The 18,676-nt window shown below is 45.4% G+C and overlaps 1 protein-coding gene across 7 annotated transcripts; it reads left to right on the forward strand.

The window, feature by feature from the left end:
- The first annotated feature begins 304 nt into the window (after window positions 1-304).
- LOC135882077 (C-terminal-binding protein 2) lies at window positions 305-18,201 on the forward strand. 7 transcript variants are annotated; one of them, XM_065408848.1, is made up of 11 exons: window positions 305-405; window positions 831-958; window positions 3,336-3,490; window positions 3,607-3,751; window positions 5,516-5,722; window positions 6,390-6,604; window positions 7,545-7,675; window positions 7,826-7,953; window positions 8,610-8,730; window positions 9,980-10,188; window positions 17,814-17,901. In XM_065408848.1, exons 2-10 carry the CDS (start codon window positions 910-912, stop codon window positions 10,149-10,151), a joined length of 1,323 nt encoding a protein of 440 aa, XP_065264920.1. In that variant the 5' UTR covers window positions 305-405; window positions 831-909; the 3' UTR covers window positions 10,152-10,188; window positions 17,814-17,901. The 7 variants fall into 7 exon arrangements, with proteins under 7 accessions (XP_065264920.1, XP_065264921.1, XP_065264922.1 ...); XM_065408849.1 differs by lacking the exons at window positions 9,980-10,188; window positions 17,814-17,901 and adding an exon at window positions 15,275-15,361; XM_065408846.1 differs by lacking the exon at window positions 9,980-10,188 and having other exon boundaries at window positions 306-405; window positions 17,814-18,201.
- The last annotated feature ends 475 nt before the right edge of the window (window positions 18,202-18,676 follow it).

Raw genomic sequence — 18,676 nt, forward strand, 5'->3', positions numbered from 1 at the left:
GTCCCGCCCCCAGCGGCAGCGGACTCGGAGCGGCCTGACTCCTGCAGCCGCTCCACGCCGACCGTGCGCTGGGATCAAACACGGACACGGCTCCCGGGGCGCGGCTCCGAGCCCCGGCCGGCCGCGCGCGGCCCCGCAGGTCTCTCCGCTCCCCTGGCTCGCTGCCGGCGGGGGCGGGGCGCTCGCGGCGGGATCGGCCGGAGCGGGAAACGGATGTTGTTTTCGCAGAGAGGAACCGGAAGCGAGCGGCGCTCTGCATTGCGTCTCTATGGCTGCGCGGTCCGTTCCGCTCCGGGCCGGACGGGGCGCTGCCCAGGGACGGGAGACTGGGGCCTCGCTCGCCGCGGACTCGGCCCGGCCCGGCCCTTCCGCTTCCTACTGGGAGTCGGGACCTGGGGCCCGGCGGTGAGTGTGGGCTGTGGGGAGGAGCGAGTCTCCGCCGGCTATGACGCCGCAGGCCTCGCTGTTCCCCGCCCGGGCCAGGGAGGGGCGGCCTGCGGGGGAGGGCTGGGGCCTGCCGCCGCTGCACGTCCGTCTGGTGAAGCCCCTCAGGTGCCCTGAGCACAGAGCCCTCTGGCGCGCGGAGTCCGGCCGCAGGGGGACTGGAGCCGGGGAGCCGCGTCCCGTCCTGGGGGATTCCCCCGCCCGTTGCTGACGCCCGGGCAGTGCGCGATTTGCTCGGCCGGATCGGGTGGGGGAGGGGCCCAGGGTTTTTTCCGTCTCCGAATCCAGCTGCCTCGGAGGGGCGAGCGGGGGTTCCGCCACCGATGTGTGTGGCGTGGGCACGGAGTTCAGGAATAACCGTAATATCGTACTCCGTCTCTTTTCAGCATTGCTCAGGGAATCTGAGCCAAGTATCCTGTGCAGAGGCTCCCCTCAGGGCTGCTCAGGTCAGTCTTGGCTTGTCTCATGGACAGACACAAAGTGAAGCGTCAGAGGCTGGACCGGATTTGTGAAGGTAACCCTCTATCCCTAGAGCCTTGAGGTTCAGGAGACTGCTCTGTTTCTGGAAAAGGGTGTTTGGGTGAGATGAGTAAATCTGAAACTCAGTTCCTACAGGCAGGGGCAACTGGAATGACTCTCTAGTGAAACTAGGTGCTCTGCTCTCACTTCTTTTCTGTTCAGGCCAGAGCCTAGAGAGCCAGAGGATTAGGATTAAGATAAATTTGGGACATCTTTAAACCCCATCACTTTTCATCTCCCAGAAGATGCCCTGTTTTTCTGTTCTTGTTGCAGTGAATGAAGATTTTTGAAAGGCTTTACAAGATGCAGTAGAAATTTTCACAGTGAGATTCAGCTGAGACTGTGGAGGCTGTGACTATTATGAAACAATATCTAAATCCTCTGTTGTATTAGGAGTGCAAGCTAGGGATCAGGCATAGTTCTCCTTGGAGAGACATTCTGAGGTAGAGAGAGTTTTCTAGGGTGATTATTGCCCTGCCTCCTTGCTGCAGGAAACACTCCTTCACCCTTGGCACAGCAATCCTCCCTAGCAGTGATTCAAACACTAGGATTGAACTCTGGGAGAGTTGGCTAACGTTGGATAATGAACTGAAATATCTTTTAAAAAGTTGAAATAAAGTTGCCAGCTGCTTATCCATTTTCTTTTCCTTCCATCTGCAGGGAACAGTTCCGTAGAGCCCTCTGGTTGCACACTTCTGGCTCTCAATAGATGCTTCCTGTCTTTGCTAATATGAGGCAGGAAGTTCCTATTAGGAGCCCTCTAAAAAGGGGGTATCTTTCAAGCCAGGGTCTAGGAGGGAAAGCAGCTAGGGACATAAGGAATTGTGAAGAACAGATTCTGCTGTTAACCTGATGTTGGTTGACCTCATCTTTTATTTCCTTAATCCAGAATATGGTGGCCACAATGTCGGTAGGAGTCCCTTTCTGTTATATAACATGAATTGAGGACAATTTCTGGGAAGAGAATTCTGTAACAATATTGAGACCCTTGTTACACTTGTGTGTGCATGTTTTTTCTCATTCAGCACTACAGTAACTCCTCACTTAAAGTCGTCCCGATTAACGTAGTTTCGTTGTTACGTTGCTGATCAATTAGAGAACATGTTCGTTTAAAGTTGCGTAATGCTCCCTTTATAACATTGTTTGGCAGCCGCCTGCTTTGTCCATTGCTTGCAGAAAGAGCAGCCTGTTGGAGCTAGCTGGTGGGGGCTTGGAACCAGGGTGGACCGGCAGCCCCCCTATCAGCTCCCCGCTCCCTTAAATTCCCTGTGCGGCAGCCGCCCAGCAGGCTAGCAATTGCCGGCAGTTCAGCTGTCCCTCCCCCACTGCCGTGTGCTGTTCCTGCCCTCTGCCTTGGAGCTGCTCCTGGGAGCCTCCTGCTTGCTGTGCATGGGGGGGCAATGTCAGGGTGTCCCCCCTGCTCCTGCCCCCCACTTACCCCATCTACATAGAGCGGGGGGGAGGGAACGACAATACGACAGGGCTCAGGATGGAGGGAGCTTGCTGGCAGCAGCTGCTGTCTCAACTTGCTGATCTACTTAAAAAGGCAATGTACTTAGAGTGAGGTCAGTGTACTTAAAGGGGCAATGTGCATCTCTCTCTCTCTCTCTCTCTCTCACACATACACACACAGGATGTGTCTCTCTATCTCTGTCTGCCATGCTGTCTCCCGTCCCTCCATTTGTGCTGCCTTGTAGAGTGTGAGGCTACATTAACAACAAAGTGTTAACCCTTGAGGGCTCAGCCGAGTGCTAGTTTCTCATTTAGCGGTAAGGCACTCCCTGGGAAATATTCCACCCTCTGACTTCACCACCTCAACCAAGCTTCACAATCATCATTGCTGTGTACAGTATTAAATTGTTTAAAACATAAACAATTAAAACTTATATAGTCTTTTGTCTGGTGAAAAAAATTTCCCTGGAACCTAACCCCGCCTATTTACATTAATTCTTATGAGGAAATTGGATTCGCTTCACATTGTTTCGCTTAAAGTCGCATTTTTCAGGAACATAACTACAACGTTAAGCGAGGAGTTACTGTATTAATACAATGCTTTGAACCTTGTTTCTGGTGAGGCTGCTCATTCTGGGCCCTCACTCAAAACTTTCTGCTGTGTCCTCTTCACACCAGAGGCATGGATATTTCTACTCTGGCTTCACTTTCCTACATTTCTTCTGAATTTGTTGACCCTTTCACATCGCCACTGACCATTTTCTTCCTTAATCTTTTTTATATTGTGGAAGTGTAGCTTCTTGTGCCCTACTGGATCAGTGCTGACTTAAGTATACCCCCTTGCTGATGTTAATTATGGGCTCCAGAATTCACTTGTTCCTCTCTCCTGCACAGCTGATCACTGTTGTCTTTGTCTGTAGGTATACGGCCTCCTATTGTGAATGGCCCAATGCCTGCCCGACCACTGGTTGCACTCCTAGATGGGAGGGATTGCACTGTGGAAATGCCAATCCTGAAGGATGTTGCTACAGTGGCTTTCTGTGATGCTCAGTCAACTCAGGAAATCCATGAGAAGGTGGGGAGACTAAATGAGCCTTTATGGGGATGGAGCTGACTAGCTCTGTGCCACTATGGAGCTGCAGGAGTAGGGAATGGTTCTCAGGCTGGTATGCTTTCTGTTTGTGTTTGTAGGTGCTGAATGAGGCTGTGGGAGCTTTGATGTACCACACTATCACCTTGTCCCGCCAGGACCTGGAGAAGTTCAAAGCCCTCCGGGTCATTGTGCGTATTGGCAGTGGCTATGACAATGTGGACATCAAGTCAGCTGCAGAATTAGGTATGATGACCACAGTATGTCTGTTTTGGGGTTAAAAGTGGATCTATAGGAGATTATAACATATATTTCTTTTCTCGCGAGAGACAATACCCATGCTGGTCAACACCCACATAAAAGAATTTCAGAGAGAGCCCTTTAGGCTGGGGCTTCTTTAGATACCAGATAGAATGTTTGAACTCAAAGGTTAAAGGGCAGCTGGCCTGAGAAGAGAGTTAAGGTTTTTAGGTCATTCAGATATAGGGATCATGAAGATCCCTGAGTTCTGGACACAAGGAAGGCTAAATATAATCTTTGGATACTACACTTACAGATGAATAGGTCTTGCACCTGTTTAGATTCAGTCAGGTCTTTACTACAAATACAAAAACCACAAGGAAAGAACTGACTTCTTATTGGACAAGTTCAGTTCAAATGTTTAATAATCACTACTTGCCTTTCCAATAGACTTTATATGCAACTAAATTCTGGCTGAGCACTGCATAAGGAATGGATGGAGTAAAAGTGTCAGATATTTGGGATTGAGTGAGTGTAGCCATTGCTGTTCCAATTGCGTGTGTAGGGATCCAAATGAATTTTTTGGATCTCTATTCTATATTACAGGCTCAATCAACAGGTGTGTACAATGCTGAATCATCTGTGCTTTCACTTCCGTCCTGGGTTTCTTTCCTGGTCCTTAGTTAGCTGTTGGGCTACTGTTGTGACTTTTTAGGTCCTTTTATGTTTGTCAAGGCAAAATACTGTGGGCTAAGGCTCCAGAAAAGCTTCCTTTTCCAACTAAATTCCTAGATTCTAGGGTTAAGTTTTGGGGAAGAAGCAGTTTCATCCCATTGGGCATGATTTTCTTTTCCTGGCTACTTAAAGGATTTTGTTTGCTGAAAAATTCTCTGGAGATGCTGGCCCTTCCTTGGGATCCTAAGAGTCCTCTCAAGCCAGGGAGACCTAACAGAAGCCAGTATCTAGCAGTTTAGCCAACTATCATTCCAAGAAGGCCACTGCATCAAATCCCTCCTTGTGGTGGATTACTCAGAATATATCTAGGGTTCTCTACAGTCCTTTAACATTTCCCTGCTTCCTGGCAGCAAAGAATCTTTCAGGACCTTAACTCCCTTAGCATTAGAACTTAATTGATCGTTCTTGCCTACAGTATTTTGAGTTTGTCTGTGTTGCTGTACAGAACAGTTGGTAGTGGTAACTTTAGTAACCATTGTTTCAAATTTAATCGCAAATGGATTTTGAGAAGGATTCCTGTGGGTTCCCACTGTGTGTTTAATGACTTAGTTACCTTGTGGTTGCAGCTGCTGGGGAAGCCTATGCTTTCAGCCTGGCCTTGAGCATCTGGTGCATGAGGTCTGGAAGAGTTCAGCCATCTCTGCTCCTAAAGTCTGCTAGTTAATTCCTCAGGAACAGCTCTGGGTTGCATCCTTGGGCATGGACATTCTAGATGCTGCTTCCTGTGCTATTTGTACAGCTCAGCTCTCTGATTTTGCCACATTTCTGGCAGTGGTGGTGGTGCAGTCTAAAGGTCCTTTAGAAGCAAGGCAACTTAGGAAACTTTCCTAGAGGTTAAAAGACTGCGAGGAACTTCTCCATCTCAATACAAGGCTGGATTCTGAAACTTGGATGCTCGGATTGGTGCCGTGTGCTACCTTAGTCCCAAGCGCCAGGACTATTGCTGTCTTCTAGCCATCATGTTGTATGAGTAGAGTTTGCAGCAGAGGTGCTATAGGCGGTGCTGGGAATCTCATTTGTACTTCCTCTTTCTAGGCATTGCAGTGTGCAACATCCCCTCCTCCTCTGTGGAGGAGACTGCTGACTCTACCCTCTGTCACATCTTGAACCTGTATCGCCGGGTTACTTGGCTTCATCAGGCTATGCGGGAAGGAAACCGAGCCTCAAGCATGGAGCAAATTCGAGAGGTGGCTGGAGGTGCCGTGCGTATCCGTGGTGAGACCTTGGGCATCATTGGCCTTGGTAAGCAAAGGTGACTGTTAGGCTGAAAAGGGAGCTCTGAAAGCTTTTGGGAATGTTGGTGTTGCTCTCAGCCTCAGGAATAGATAATCTCAGTGGCTGCTAACCAGTGAAACATTCTAGCTAACTTCTATAAATATCAGACTTCTAATTTATACCACCAGTGCCCTAGAGTGCAATGCTACTGCCCCCAGAAGCTGGGCAATAGTCATGGTAGTAAGAACTCTTCTTTTCTCATGTTCCAGTGATTAGAAAAACTGTAAGCTTCAGATGGTCCCTTCCAGTGGTAGTTCCGTCACTGTGTATGCTAGCCATGGTGTTGGGAGCTTTCTGTGTGTTTCTGATATCAGATTGTTCCTGAAGCACTTGTAGTCAGGTAACCTGTTCCCCAGTCTGTATGTTGGGCCTGTGGATCAAGGTGCAGACCTGGTTATGTTTCTCCAATGGGCTGAGTGCTGTTGGCCGCCGTAGCATGGGTGAGGGCTAATTCTCATCATGGGAGCAACATAGAACCATATAAATGACCAGTCTCTGCTTTGTCATTTCCCTGAAGGGCTATAGAACCCTTGAGTCCTAGGAATGACTCTTATCCATACTCCAGTCCCCTAGCAGCTTTGTGTTGTGCTTGTGTTGCGTTGTGCTTGACATAGGTATGTTTTCTCCTTTGAAGGCCGAGTTGGGCAGGCAGTGGCCCTGAGAGCCAAGCCCTTTGGCTTCAACGTGATTTTCTATGATCCGTATCTACCAGATGGCGTGGAGCGATCCCTGGGGTTACAGCGAATAGGAACTCTGCAGGACCTGCTAATGCACAGTGATTGCATCACATTGCACTGCAGTCTGAATGAACATAATCATCACCTCATCAATGACTTCACTATTAAACAGGTGCAGCCAGAAGCTTGGTTTCCCCACAAAGCACTTGGGAAATGAATGAACACAAACTGCTGCTTCCACAGAGGCTGATAGCATGTGAATCCTGCTACCTCTGATGTGTGGCTCCTGCTGCCTTTGCAGGCTGGGAGTGGGTGCATCGGGGTGCCTGGGCTTTGTGCTGTGCAAAATTTGTTCTTAGGAGAAGCGGAGGATTGACTCTCTCTGAATAATTTCATTTATAAAGCATGTTTTAGGTTATTAGTTTCAAATTACATTTAAAATGAGTAACTGATAATGTTTGGTAGAGCCAGGAGTGATTAGGTCCGAGGCTGTGGAAGTGCCGTCACACAGCTCTGATAATGCCCCCTCGATCCCAACCCAACCCATAGCACTCCGTGCTAAGCTGCTCTGAGTCTCTCCTCCTGCCATTCTGGTGATGCCTTTCAATGCGCTCTTGGGATTGAGAACCTCCTGAATAAATCAGTCCAGTTTTCTGCCATTGTGAATCTTGTTTGCACTGAGGTACTCCGCTAAAAGAAGTACGTGTCTTTAGGGTGGGAAACCTATGAGCTCCTTTTCCCCCTTCCTGTGTTAGAAGTTAGTTCTGTAGACCCAACTGGCAAGTTTTCTTCTCCCCAATTGGCTCTGAGAGAGCCTGACTTCTCCTAAGCTTTTCAGGTTACATAGGAATGGCCAGACTGGGTCAGACCAATGGTCCATCTAGCCCAGTCTCCTGTCTTCCGACAGTGGGCAGTGCCAGGTGCCCCAGAGGGAATGAACAGAACAGGTAATCATCAAGTGATCCATCCCTGTCGCCCATTCCCAGCTTCTGGCTAACAGAGGCTAGGGACACCAAGGTGGGGAGCTAGGTTCCTGCTCTTTTTGAGAAGTCTCCTCCAGACTCCACGGGAAGGCAGGAATTCTCAAACACTTTTTTTCCCCCCCTCTCCAGATGCGCCATGGCTGCTTTCTGGTGAACACAGCCCGTGGGGGGCTAGTAGATGAGAAGGCCTTGGCACAAGCCTTGAAGGAGGGGAGAATCAGAGGAACAGCACTTGATGTGCACGAGTCTGAACCCTTCAGGTAACACCGAAGCCAGATACCCGCTGCCATCCTATGGCTCTTCTGCACTGGATAATTCTCTGGTTTCAGTTGGGGCATGGTTACACCTGGGAGGACAGAAAGGGAATTTCGCTTTCCAGCAGAAACCACATGTTTGTCTTTCCATCACAGCTTTGCTCAGGGGCCCCTAAAAGATGCTCCCAATGTGATCTGCACCCCTCACACAGCCTGGTACAGTGAGCAGGCTTCCATTGAGTCCAGGGAAGATGCAGCTAAAGAGATCCGCAGAGCTATCACAGGTAACTGGGGAGGCCAGGTCTGCCCTGGTGCTTTGCAGCTGCTGTGGGGATGAGAGTTGTTCATGGGTTTCCTGAGTCAGGACTATGGAACAGTAACTGCTGACTGTTTTGTTAAAGCTAGGTCTGCTGGGATGGTGCTCACTGACTCATTTCTGGAGCTGGAATACAAGTCACTGGTTGTCTTTGACTTATGAGGGTCTCATAGCTAATGCTGGAGAGAGATTCTTTACTCTTTCTGTCCCAAGTTGTATGTGATCAGTACTGATGTCCTATTCCCCTTCCCTCTGGGGATCTGACATCTCATTCCTCCCCCATGGAATGGTTTCACCGATGGCTGCATTGTGCACCCATTTTCTCTTGGGGGTGTTTGTGTCCAGTGTCTCCTGTGAAAGGTGGGGACTGGCAATTGCAACACAAGGAGCCAGCCCTTCCCTGAGATCCCAGGGATGGGGAGGGACCATCAATTCATTGAGTATTCCTCTGAGACTCTGTGTGTGTAGGCTCTTGATTTAGATCTCTCCCCACCTCTGTCCTATGGTACTGAGGTGGGAGGGGCTGTTGGGTCCCTTCCTGGCTGCTTTCATGTGGAAATATTTGGGCATCTTCACTTCCTATTTGTCTCCTGCTATCCTCTGCCCTTCTTGGTGTCACCACAGGTCACATACCTGATACTTTGAGGAACTGTGTTAATAAGGAGTATTTGCTGTTAGCTGCTCAGTGGCCAAGTATTGATCCTGCAGCTGTTCACCCAGAACTCAATGGAGCTGTGGCTTACAGGTGAGAGAAGCAGGCCCTCTGAGCTCCTGCTTAATGTGCAGGTCACTTACGCACGTGCTTATCTTTTACATAAAGACCCCAGCATCCTGGGTAGAGCCCTTTCTTTGGGCTTCTGAGAATTGCTCTTATCTAGCAGCATATCCCTTCTTACAAGTTGAATGGTGGTAGGTTTTCTTCAGAAATCTGTCAGCCTCACTTCTTTAGCTGGCCCATAAGCATTAAGCTTCCCTGTCTGAAATTAGAGTGATAGTCTGTACCAGCTCTGGGAATTCAGGATTCTCTTGATCAGTTAATGAACCTTCTGGGCACCAGTTCTCTTGCAAGGATTTTGAAAGGCTAAGTGCTAGAGAAACCCCTTGGTATGTGGTACGCTGGTGGGTCCATGAAAAGGGATCTGCCTCCTGGGAATGATGAAGTTCTGCACCCCAGCATGGAATTATTGTCTGCATACAGCACTCTTTCCTTCATACCACGATTGGACTGTAAATGAGAGGCATCATGGTCCAGTGGATTGGACAAGAGACTATGAACAGGTCTCTGGGGTTCTATTTTTCTGCCACAGATTCACTGTGTGATCTTGGGCAGGTTGCTTCACTTTTGTATTTGTTTCCCCATCAGTAACATGGACGCTATGAGGATTGTTGATGTTGGTAATGCCTGCTCAGTTTCAAGGGGGGAATCACTACCTCTTCTTTCCTCTTCCCCCCCCCCCCCCCCCAGAGAAATAGTCAGGGATAATGGGAAGAAAGGAAAATTTTGCTTAGAAGTTGCTAATCTCTTCCTATCACAGCCCAGGGAGGTGTATCCAGCAGCATGTTCCCCTTAGAGAATTGCAACCTCTTGTATATATTGACAATTTCTAGCCATTCAGGGTGTGTGAATGGGGTGTCAGGCATTCTGTTCTCTCTAGTAAAGACAAGCTATGTCTCAAAATTTTCGGTGTGTTTAGTGTGACCCTGCGGCCATCTCTGCCCTTAATCCCCAGCTGGTAGCTGTCTGGGAATAGGTGCCATTTGGATCAACACATAACTGGGCCCATTCAGTCCTGACAACATTTACTGTAGTCCTAGCTCAGAGCAGTTTTGTTTGGAGACCTTTGCTCAGTGCAGCATCATGACTTGCATTTCCTCTGAGCTGTGATAGCCAATTCAGAACATGTGGGTGAGGGCACAGCTTTGTTGTCCTTTCCCTTTGCAGTGCTCTTCCTTAGACAGGCATGTAATCTCCACGTGTTTTCTGTTGGTTTCAGGTTTCCTCCAGGAGTAGTGGGAGTAGCAGCCCCTGGGCTGCCGGAGCCAGCGGTTGTGGAGGGGATTGTAGCTCACGGGATGCCCTCTGTGTCTCACTCTGCACCACGTACCCCTTCCCCAGGAGAGACGAGCAAACAGGACCCAGACAGAGAAATCCCCGCTGACCAATAGCATCTTCTCTCTCCCTTCTCCTCTGGCAGCAGAAAAAGTAGGGGGAGAGCTCCCTGCTAGGACCTTTTCTAACACCCCACTGAGACTGTTTCCTGTTCACACAGGACAGGAGAATGCATTTCATTACTGGCAAACATTAGCTCTTGCCTTTCAACAGATATTTTATAACCCATTTAGTTTTAATCTCTTGGTGAATCTTTTTCCTTGTCTGCGGCAGGAGCAGTGACCTTGCCTCCCCTTTGAAATTTAGTTTAACATGTAGTGTCCCATGACCCTGCCTCTGTTATGTTTCACAGGAAGGCACTCTCATGGGCTTGAATGCAGCAGAACAGGAGCTGGCTGAACAGGGAGGCCTCCCATTGTCTCCAGTACCAAACTTGATGCAGATTTTCACGAGTGACTTGCAGTCTCAGGAAGCACAAGTGATGGGGAGTGTTCAAGCAGGACTAGTAAGATGAAGAGAAGTTAGGCATATGATCTGGTGTACTGCATTGCAGGAAAAAGAAAGCCCATGCCCAGTGCTGTGCACTGCCTTGTTTATCCTGACCCAGGTGCCTCTGAGCACAGGCATACCCAGGGTTGCTGCAAATTGACAGTGAGAAGTTTTGCTCTTGTAATGTTAGTGCTGGGCATGAGCACAAGAGCAAGAATGAATCTGAGACTACCAACAAACTGATTCATAAAAGATTTGGGGAGGATTAAAGGAAACCACTCAGATGTACTGTCTCCTGAGATGGTCATGAAGATTTAGGAGAGTCCCTGGAATCTGTGCCCAGCTGAGGGAGGGAAGGAGGGAATGCAGAAGTGTAGGAAATTTGTACTGGGAGGCAGCAAAAGTTAAAGCATTGTGAAGTTGCTACTGCTGGTCCTGTACATGCCTTTATCTCACATGCTGCTAATGCAGTTTATCCACAAGAGAAATGTTATACTAGAATCCTAGAAATTGGAGAAGGAAGAGATGTAGGTCCCAATTAGCCCATCCCCCAAGGCCAGGGAGGATTGTTCTCTTCAGGGCTTAGTCCAATGTTAAATGCCCCTTGGTGCATCTGCCGCTGTCTTGGGGAGATGATTCTTCAGCTTACTAGACTCCACGACAGGAAGATTTTCCTAATATTCATCCTACATTTTTTTTCATTTAATCACATTACTCCTATTTATATCCTCCTGGGCCCACATAAAGTAATTCTGCTCCCTTCTTGGGTTTTACACGCTTCAGTATTTCTAGATGGTCTAAAAGCTGACAACTCTTTTGGACTACAACAATTCACGTTTTATTCCTGTTGCTCAGGTACTTCAAAGTAGGTGCCCTCCAGGAGTCTTGCTGGGTGTGTGGAAGCTGAACAGCCTGTGCATATAACTGATGAAGGAGAAGGGGCAGATCTTTTTGTTGTCCGCTGAGAAACAGACTGTCCCTTGTTTCTGAAGAAGGGAGTCTGGAAATTGGGTGGGGAGCAGAGGGAACTACCAAATTAGATAATTGTTTACAGTTTAGGGAACTGAATGAAGCTGTAGAACTTCTCAAGTTTTCAGGCTTTCTCATTGTTTTCTAGTTTTAAATCAGTCTCCAATCCTGTTGGCAAGTACTGGTTTATTTTGTAGACTAGTGCTGACATCTTGGAGTGACTTTTTTATTTGGGGTAAAGAGGCCAGGGAGGAAGGAGTATTTGCAATGAGTGCTTCAACTTCCCCTTTTCCCTTTTGGACTTTCACTTTGACTGGATGACTATCTAGTACTAGTGGATGTGATTCAGTTTTTCTGAGTTGTATGGTTTTTGGTTTTGAAGATGAATTTGGCTGTTTGCTAAGGTTGATGCAGGCACTCGGGTTGTGTGTTACGGATGAGACTGATTCAGTTTTAAAATTCACATACCTTCTTGGTTGCTCAGGATTTTAGAAGGTCGAACTGGGGCACAGTAGGTGGGATTAGTGGTAGGCATGTGTCATGAGGACGAGAAGCCTTTGAGCAAAGCCTGCAGCTCAGAAAAAATTTAATTGGAGGTGAAAGTAGCATTTTCTCTTTCCCTTCAATGATTTGCTAATCTACTCTTATATCTAAAAACTCAACAAGGCTATAATTTAGAAAGCTGCTCTCCTAATAGGCATTCAGGACAAGTGGGAAGAAAGGTTCCTTTAAGGATTCAGAGAGCTGATTGTAAATGTAATTACTATATTAGACTGGTTTTTCTATCAGTAACTATTATTTTCTCAACTTGCTGCTGAAACTACTGCCTTGTATGTAAAGATCCAGGAAGGCAGATAACTTTTGGTTAAGGCGTTCCCAGGTGTGGGATTTCCAAACACAGAATCCTTTTATCTTGTCTGTTCTAGAGTGCAGTGCAAGACACTTAAGAGCCAGCATTTTTTTTTATTCACAAGTATCTCTGAAGACCTATCCAGTAAAATCTCCCTGAGGGAGGAGTGGAGAAGATGATTTCACTTGAAATGATACTGAGCTTCTTAATTCTTGTATTTGGTGCCTAGATACCGTGGTGATTGGTGTACTAGGAATACATATCTAGAAATGTGAGGACTGCTAGCTGCAGTTCTGAATGCTGATAAACTTGACCTAAGCATTAGCCTTGAGGATACTGGTTCCATTAGAGCCAGTGCCACATAGACCTGCATTTGGAAATGAAAGCGAGTGCCAGTTTGGTCAGAGCTGCCATAATGAAGATACAAATGTAAGATTTTTTTAGTTAAAATCAAGCTGAATCCTCCCCTAATGCCAAGGAAGAGCTCTCCAGCTGCTGGTGAACTATTCCAGTCATACCCCAGATAGTGCCTGTGCTTAGTATTGTTTAGCCTGGGGCTGGCCATTATCAATAAAGGGGCTCTTGTAATCAGACTTTTCATAGAACAATGGATACCAGTAGTAAAGCACAGTCATGTTCCCCTCACCAGGATGTCAAGTTCTCTTTTCACAGCACCCTCTTCTGTGTGTTACACTGATCCACAGCCCCCTGTCCCAGGTTTCATGCAGCCTGGAGGGATGGAAGGAAAATGTTTTTTTTCTTAAATTGCCTTCCTTCAAAATGAGTATGGAGCTTAATCCCAAAGAACAAAAACCTTCTATTCCAGGGTGAGGCAGGAGTGCCCTGGTCACACTGATCTGCTTATAGGAGGTGCTTGCTCTGTCCTAAGGTACATTTTGCTTGTTGGGTTCACTGCTGCTGACCAGCTTTTTTATAGAGGATTCAAAGTTTCAGAAATATATTTTTGTAGAGAATGACTAAACTGTGAAACATTTTAAAATAAAGCATGTAAACAAACCTTTATATCAATGTTCCCTGTACAGATGTCTTTCTCACTTCAATTCTCTCCTGGCTCTTGTTAGAAATGTTGTTTATTTCCTGGATATATTTTAATAAAGTTCTCCAACTTACGTGGCTGCAGTTTGGTGGCGGAGGTGGCACCAGACCCAGTGTGTATACTGAGGCTGGGAAATCAATATGAATCAATAGCTGCATCAGTCCCACTTTTTAAGTACCTTATTTCACAAGCAAATTTCCCAAACTCTTGTCATTCCCTAGATTATGTTACTATGGCAAGTGGTTTGTTTCCTTGGTATTTAGTGGAAGACAGAATTTCAAGTGAGGAGGGCAAGGGCGTGAAATTGGAAGGAGGGACCTGCTAATGGTCTCTTTTTCTATACTGGTACCTGACTCCACAATTAAAGGATGTGAGGGGGACTGTGAAGATGTGACAATGGGATACAGGGTCTTCGAACTCTATAGGTGGACCATGTAAATTGGGCACTCTTATTTACCCTTCCTTATAATACAAGAACAAGATTATACTTGAAGAAAGTGAATAGTTACTTCCACAAGGCAAAATCAACCTGTGGAACTCACTGTCACAAGATATAATTGAAGTCCAGAGCTTTGCAGGATTCAAAAAATGATGAGACATTTATGTGGTTAAGAGAATCCACCATTACATTAGATTTTTTTTTCAATAAGGTCTATAAACCCTTGTGTTTCAGGGCATAAAACCACCACTAATGGAGGTGGGTGGTGGCTTATACCATAACTGTTTGGTGTAGGGTGTCTTGTACCTTTGAAGAGTCTGGGTACTGATCTCTGTCAGAGATGGCCTACTGGTTTAGCTGGACCACTGATCTGATTCAGCATGACAATTTTTGTTTTTCTGTTTGAAAAGGGAACAAATAGTAGCACCCTCTGAAAGATGGTGGGTAGCTGAGTTTTTACTTCATTATTAGCATTACTAATAATCTCAGTAGAGAAACCAAGAAATGGGCCTAAAGATTTACTTCCCCTCTCTGAGAGATGGTACCTCAAAACTGACCTTGGGGACACTAGAAAAGCTTGCATTGCCAATATTCTCTGAATTCAAGGGATTAAACGTAAGACTTTGTTCCAGGGCTGTCAAGATGGCACTTTTCATTAATGCTAATGCATTTAAGTGCACTATCTGTCTGAATCCCATTAAGAATGGGACCCTTAGTAAAATGGTAGCAGAGTACAGAAAGTCAAACCTCTGTAAAAGTGTAGTTGCTGCATTCTGAAGAGGATGTGGAGCAGCATGAGGCAAAAGGTGCATACCAGTAATGATTTTTTATGTCTGTGCAAGTATAAGAATTCCCTTGCTGTAATGGAAATGGATACTTTAGTCTAGCTATGATAAAATGTTGAGCTAAAGAAGTGCCCTGCCTGTTAAGGCCAAAAAAAAAAAAAAAAAGGGATCCAGCATGACATCCTGTGTCTTAGTCAAAGCCACAGATAAAACCTGAGCCTAGAGAAGCACTGGGTTCAGCTTTTATCTGTGGCTTTGACCAAAGCTCTTGCACAATGGATCTTGTACCCCTTAAAAGCTCTAACATCTCTGTTGGTGTCAGGCTATTTGCATAAATTATGAAATACGCTGGAATAAACCATCTATACAGTTGAGAGGAGAGCTAGCTATATGCCATGTCAAGATCTCATTAGCAGTGAAAGCCCTCTGCAAGGAAATGAAAGTTGCAGGATATTCCTGAAGAAAACTGGGCTCCCATAGAAATTAGTAGTGTTAAGGGCAAAGATTCATCTATCTGGGGCCTTTGGCATAATCAAGTAAGCAGACTACACTAGACTGACCCACATTCTCTGTGTTTTGTTGTCTTGCAGAGTTTAATGCTTCAGAGAAACTTAGAGATGACCTACAAAAGATTTGTGGAAATTAAAAATATGAATAAAATCCCCAATGATGGAAAAATATCTAATTGTTGAACTATTTGTAAAATGGTGTAGAGAATACATCTACCTTATTTTTTACAAAAAGAAATGCTTTATTATGGTCAGCTCAGATGGGTTAGTTTTTAAACTTAAAACTTCCCACGGACCAGGTCTTCAAGGAAGACGAGCATTTGAACAGACATGAAATACAGATCTCTGATAAGCTGGCTGAACAAAATATTAATATAGGCATGTATGGCCACACTTTCTGTCACTGATTCTGGAAGGGTTCTTTCAAAAGAGTTCCTAACTTTTCTTCCACTAAATATCTGATAAACTATGGGGCCTGATTTTGTATCCATGGAAACTCCAACTGGCCATACCATCTTTGAGAGTCCCTATCCAGTTGTAATGGCTTGAGTATCCAAATGAAAATAATATCCAGTTTCTTAATTTTGTTAAGACCCACATTGCTGTTCCCAAGGACTGTGCATATGAACTGTTTGATCCTGTTGTTTGGAGGCTTTTCTTCCTTATTTAACATTGTAGTAGGAAAAAAGAAACTATAATTCTTTTCAGCTGAAATTTTCTAGCTTCAAGTTTCAATCATTGGATTTCATTATGCCTTTTTCCATTAAATTAAAGGGCCCTGTAGTATTGAATATCTTCTCGTTGGTTAGATACTTAAACTGTGACCAAGTTGCCTCTTATCCTTCTATCTGAGATAGATTGAGCTCCTTAAGTCTCTCATTGTAAAGCATGTTTTCCAGTCCAGACCTCAAATCATCTTTGTAACTTTTTTGGTATGCTTCCCAGTTTTACATAAAGGATCCCGGGACCCTAGTTTTCTACTTCTGCCTTTTCCATCAGCTGCTATTTTTTGTTTTGTTTTCCAGTTTTGCTTTTTCTATGGTAAATTATGCCCACTTGCTTTTCAACCTGCCTTACTGAGGATAAAAGTTCTGAAGACACTCAAGGAGGGTCAGCTAATTGTGATCCCTTTTGGTGAGCTTGCTCCCAAAAGCTTCACCTTGGGTTCCACCAGCTGCAACTTTGCTTTGAACACAACTATCTTGGTGTTGAGAACAGAGGGGTGTTTACCAATATAGCTAATCCCTGGACCATTTAGGCCCTTAAAGATGATCTGCAAAGCAGAAATATATCAAGGGTTTTGTGATTTCTTGCTGCTTTATGATATATAAAAGATGTCCTGAAAGGTGTTTTCAAATGGGAAATAAAATTCCTCCCCTTTTCCCTTTTTTTGTTGGAGGATTCCTTGAATGACTCAAACATTCATTAGGAGCTTTCTCAGCCTTAGCAGTTGGCATAGTCAATGTTGAATTTGTTACAGTGCTTTCCCCCAAATTTTTAAGTTAAATGTTACAACAAAAGTGTTTGAAACAGATGGAATAATTATTAGTTCTTGCAATTAATGATCTATAATTTCCTTGGTAGCGCTAATATAATAAACCTATGAGTTCTGCAGTTGTCTGGAGTTTTCCAGGGTAGACAAAACATCCAGAAGAAACAAACTATTTTTTTCTGTTTAAAAAAACGCCCAAAACCCATTCAACCTCTTTGTACATCACAAAGAAGCAATAAAATGGCACACGCCTAGTATTTTCCCTTTGCACAGAAACCTTGAAATGCTTACGGAATCAAATAGGCAGCCAGTGGAGTGAGCAGAAAATGGTATGATGCACTCTCTTGTGGGTGGGTTTTTCCCCTAAATAAGGGCTGAAGCATATTGTACAAGGTGGAGTTTCTATATGCCTTCACAGTCCCACTTAGGTATGCTAAATTGCAGCAAACTAACTTGGAGAAGACAAAAGTGTAGATCACAATGATTCAACTAAGGGAGGAGTGAATTGTCTAGCTAGGTTTAAAACAAACAAATGGATGTATTTCTTCACATAATATAGTCAACCTGTGGAACTTCTTGTCAGGGAGTGCTGTGAAGGCCAAAAGTAAAATGGGGGTCAAAAAAGAATTAGATAAATTCATGGATAGGTCTATCAATGGCTATTAGCCAAGATGGTCAGGGATATAGTCCCATGTTCCGGGTGTCCCTAAACCCCTAAATGCCAGATGGTGGGACTGGAAGACATGATGGCCCTCTTGAAATTGCCCTGGTCTGTTCCTTCCCTCTAAAGTGTCTGGCACTGGCCGCTGTCAGAGACAGGCTACTGAACTATATGGACCATTGATCTGACCCACTATGGTGGTTCTTACGGTTGACCTTACCCCAGTGTAGATATGGCTAGGTCGAAAGAACCATAGTTATGCTGCTGTAGTGTAGACGTACCATAAGTGTATAAGTCGGAACAGTGGTAAATCCAATATGACCCTGAGATGGTGTACTGCCCTCAACAGAAGATGAGATTAGTGTCCTGTCGAGCTTCTCTTAAGTGTTTTCCTCTTGCTATCATCAGCTCTTTGTTCTGATGTGTGTGAAGTGGCTGATATTCATCACTTTGTTTATCTCTTCTAGGCACTACATTATCCAATGTGATGACGCTAACGACATCTGCAGGAAAAAGAGATGCGTGCCATCTGCCTATTGGCATAGGAGTCCAAGGCATCTCGCATTCTCCTGTAGAAGTCTCCCATGTATGTTGAAAACTAGAGGAGATGGGATTGTGCCTTGCAATATTCTACAAGAGGGCTGTAGGGAAACCAAAGCTTATGAGATGACACCAATGCCTTAATATCAAAGTAAATGCCTTTATGAATACATAGATAAATTACTGTGAGATCCCAGAATCATCCCAGTTTAGTGCTACACTGTCAACATGTGTAGTCAATGGTGTCTAGTACGTCCAACTCCAAATGTTCAAAAATCATGATTCAGATCCCAATAAATCATGTGATTGTTTTAATACTGTTTTTCATTTGCCTTCTGATTTGTGAGATTTTAGGGAAAAGCTGTCCACCCCCAATTTCTGTGTGATCATTTCAGGTTTAAAATCCAACATTAATGTATATTCAAAAATGTGACCTCCAGATGGCTGCTGGGGAAAGGGGATTCACCCTCTTCTAATCCCAAACTATCTCTACACACATACACCTTTATTGCACTATGCTGACTCTCTCCTTGCTTTACCAGGTCTCCTGCCCCACTCATATTTTCTCTCCAATGTTTCACCACATTCTCCTTTCCCCCTACCTGCTCTAATATTCCCCTGTGCCTCTCCATCTCCCTTATTGTCATCTCTTTAACAACCCCTACCCCCACATTCCCTTATGCTGCCTTGATCTCCCTCTTGCCTTGTACGTTCCCTTGCATACACCCCACATTCCCATTTTTACAATTTCTTGACCATGGAACTCTCAAGGAAGTTGGCAGCCAGTCTC

Source organism: Emys orbicularis, chromosome 8 (assembly GCF_028017835.1).
Source record: "Emys orbicularis isolate rEmyOrb1 chromosome 8, rEmyOrb1.hap1, whole genome shotgun sequence".
NCBI lineage: Eukaryota > Metazoa > Chordata > Testudines > Emydidae > Emys > Emys orbicularis.

Excerpts from the sequence above, each read along its gene's own strand:
- LOC135882077 (XM_065408846.1), top strand. The coding sequence starts at position 910 with ATGGACAGACACAAAGTGAAGCGTCAGAGGCTGGACCGGATTTGTGAA. Across the intron at positions 5,723-6,389 it reads CTTGGGCATCATTGGCCTTG|GCCGAGTTGGGCAGGCAGTG; the intron begins GTAAGCAAAGGT and ends TCTCCTTTGAAG. Across the intron at positions 6,605-7,544 it reads ATGACTTCACTATTAAACAG|ATGCGCCATGGCTGCTTTCT; the intron begins GTGCAGCCAGAA and ends CCCCCTCTCCAG.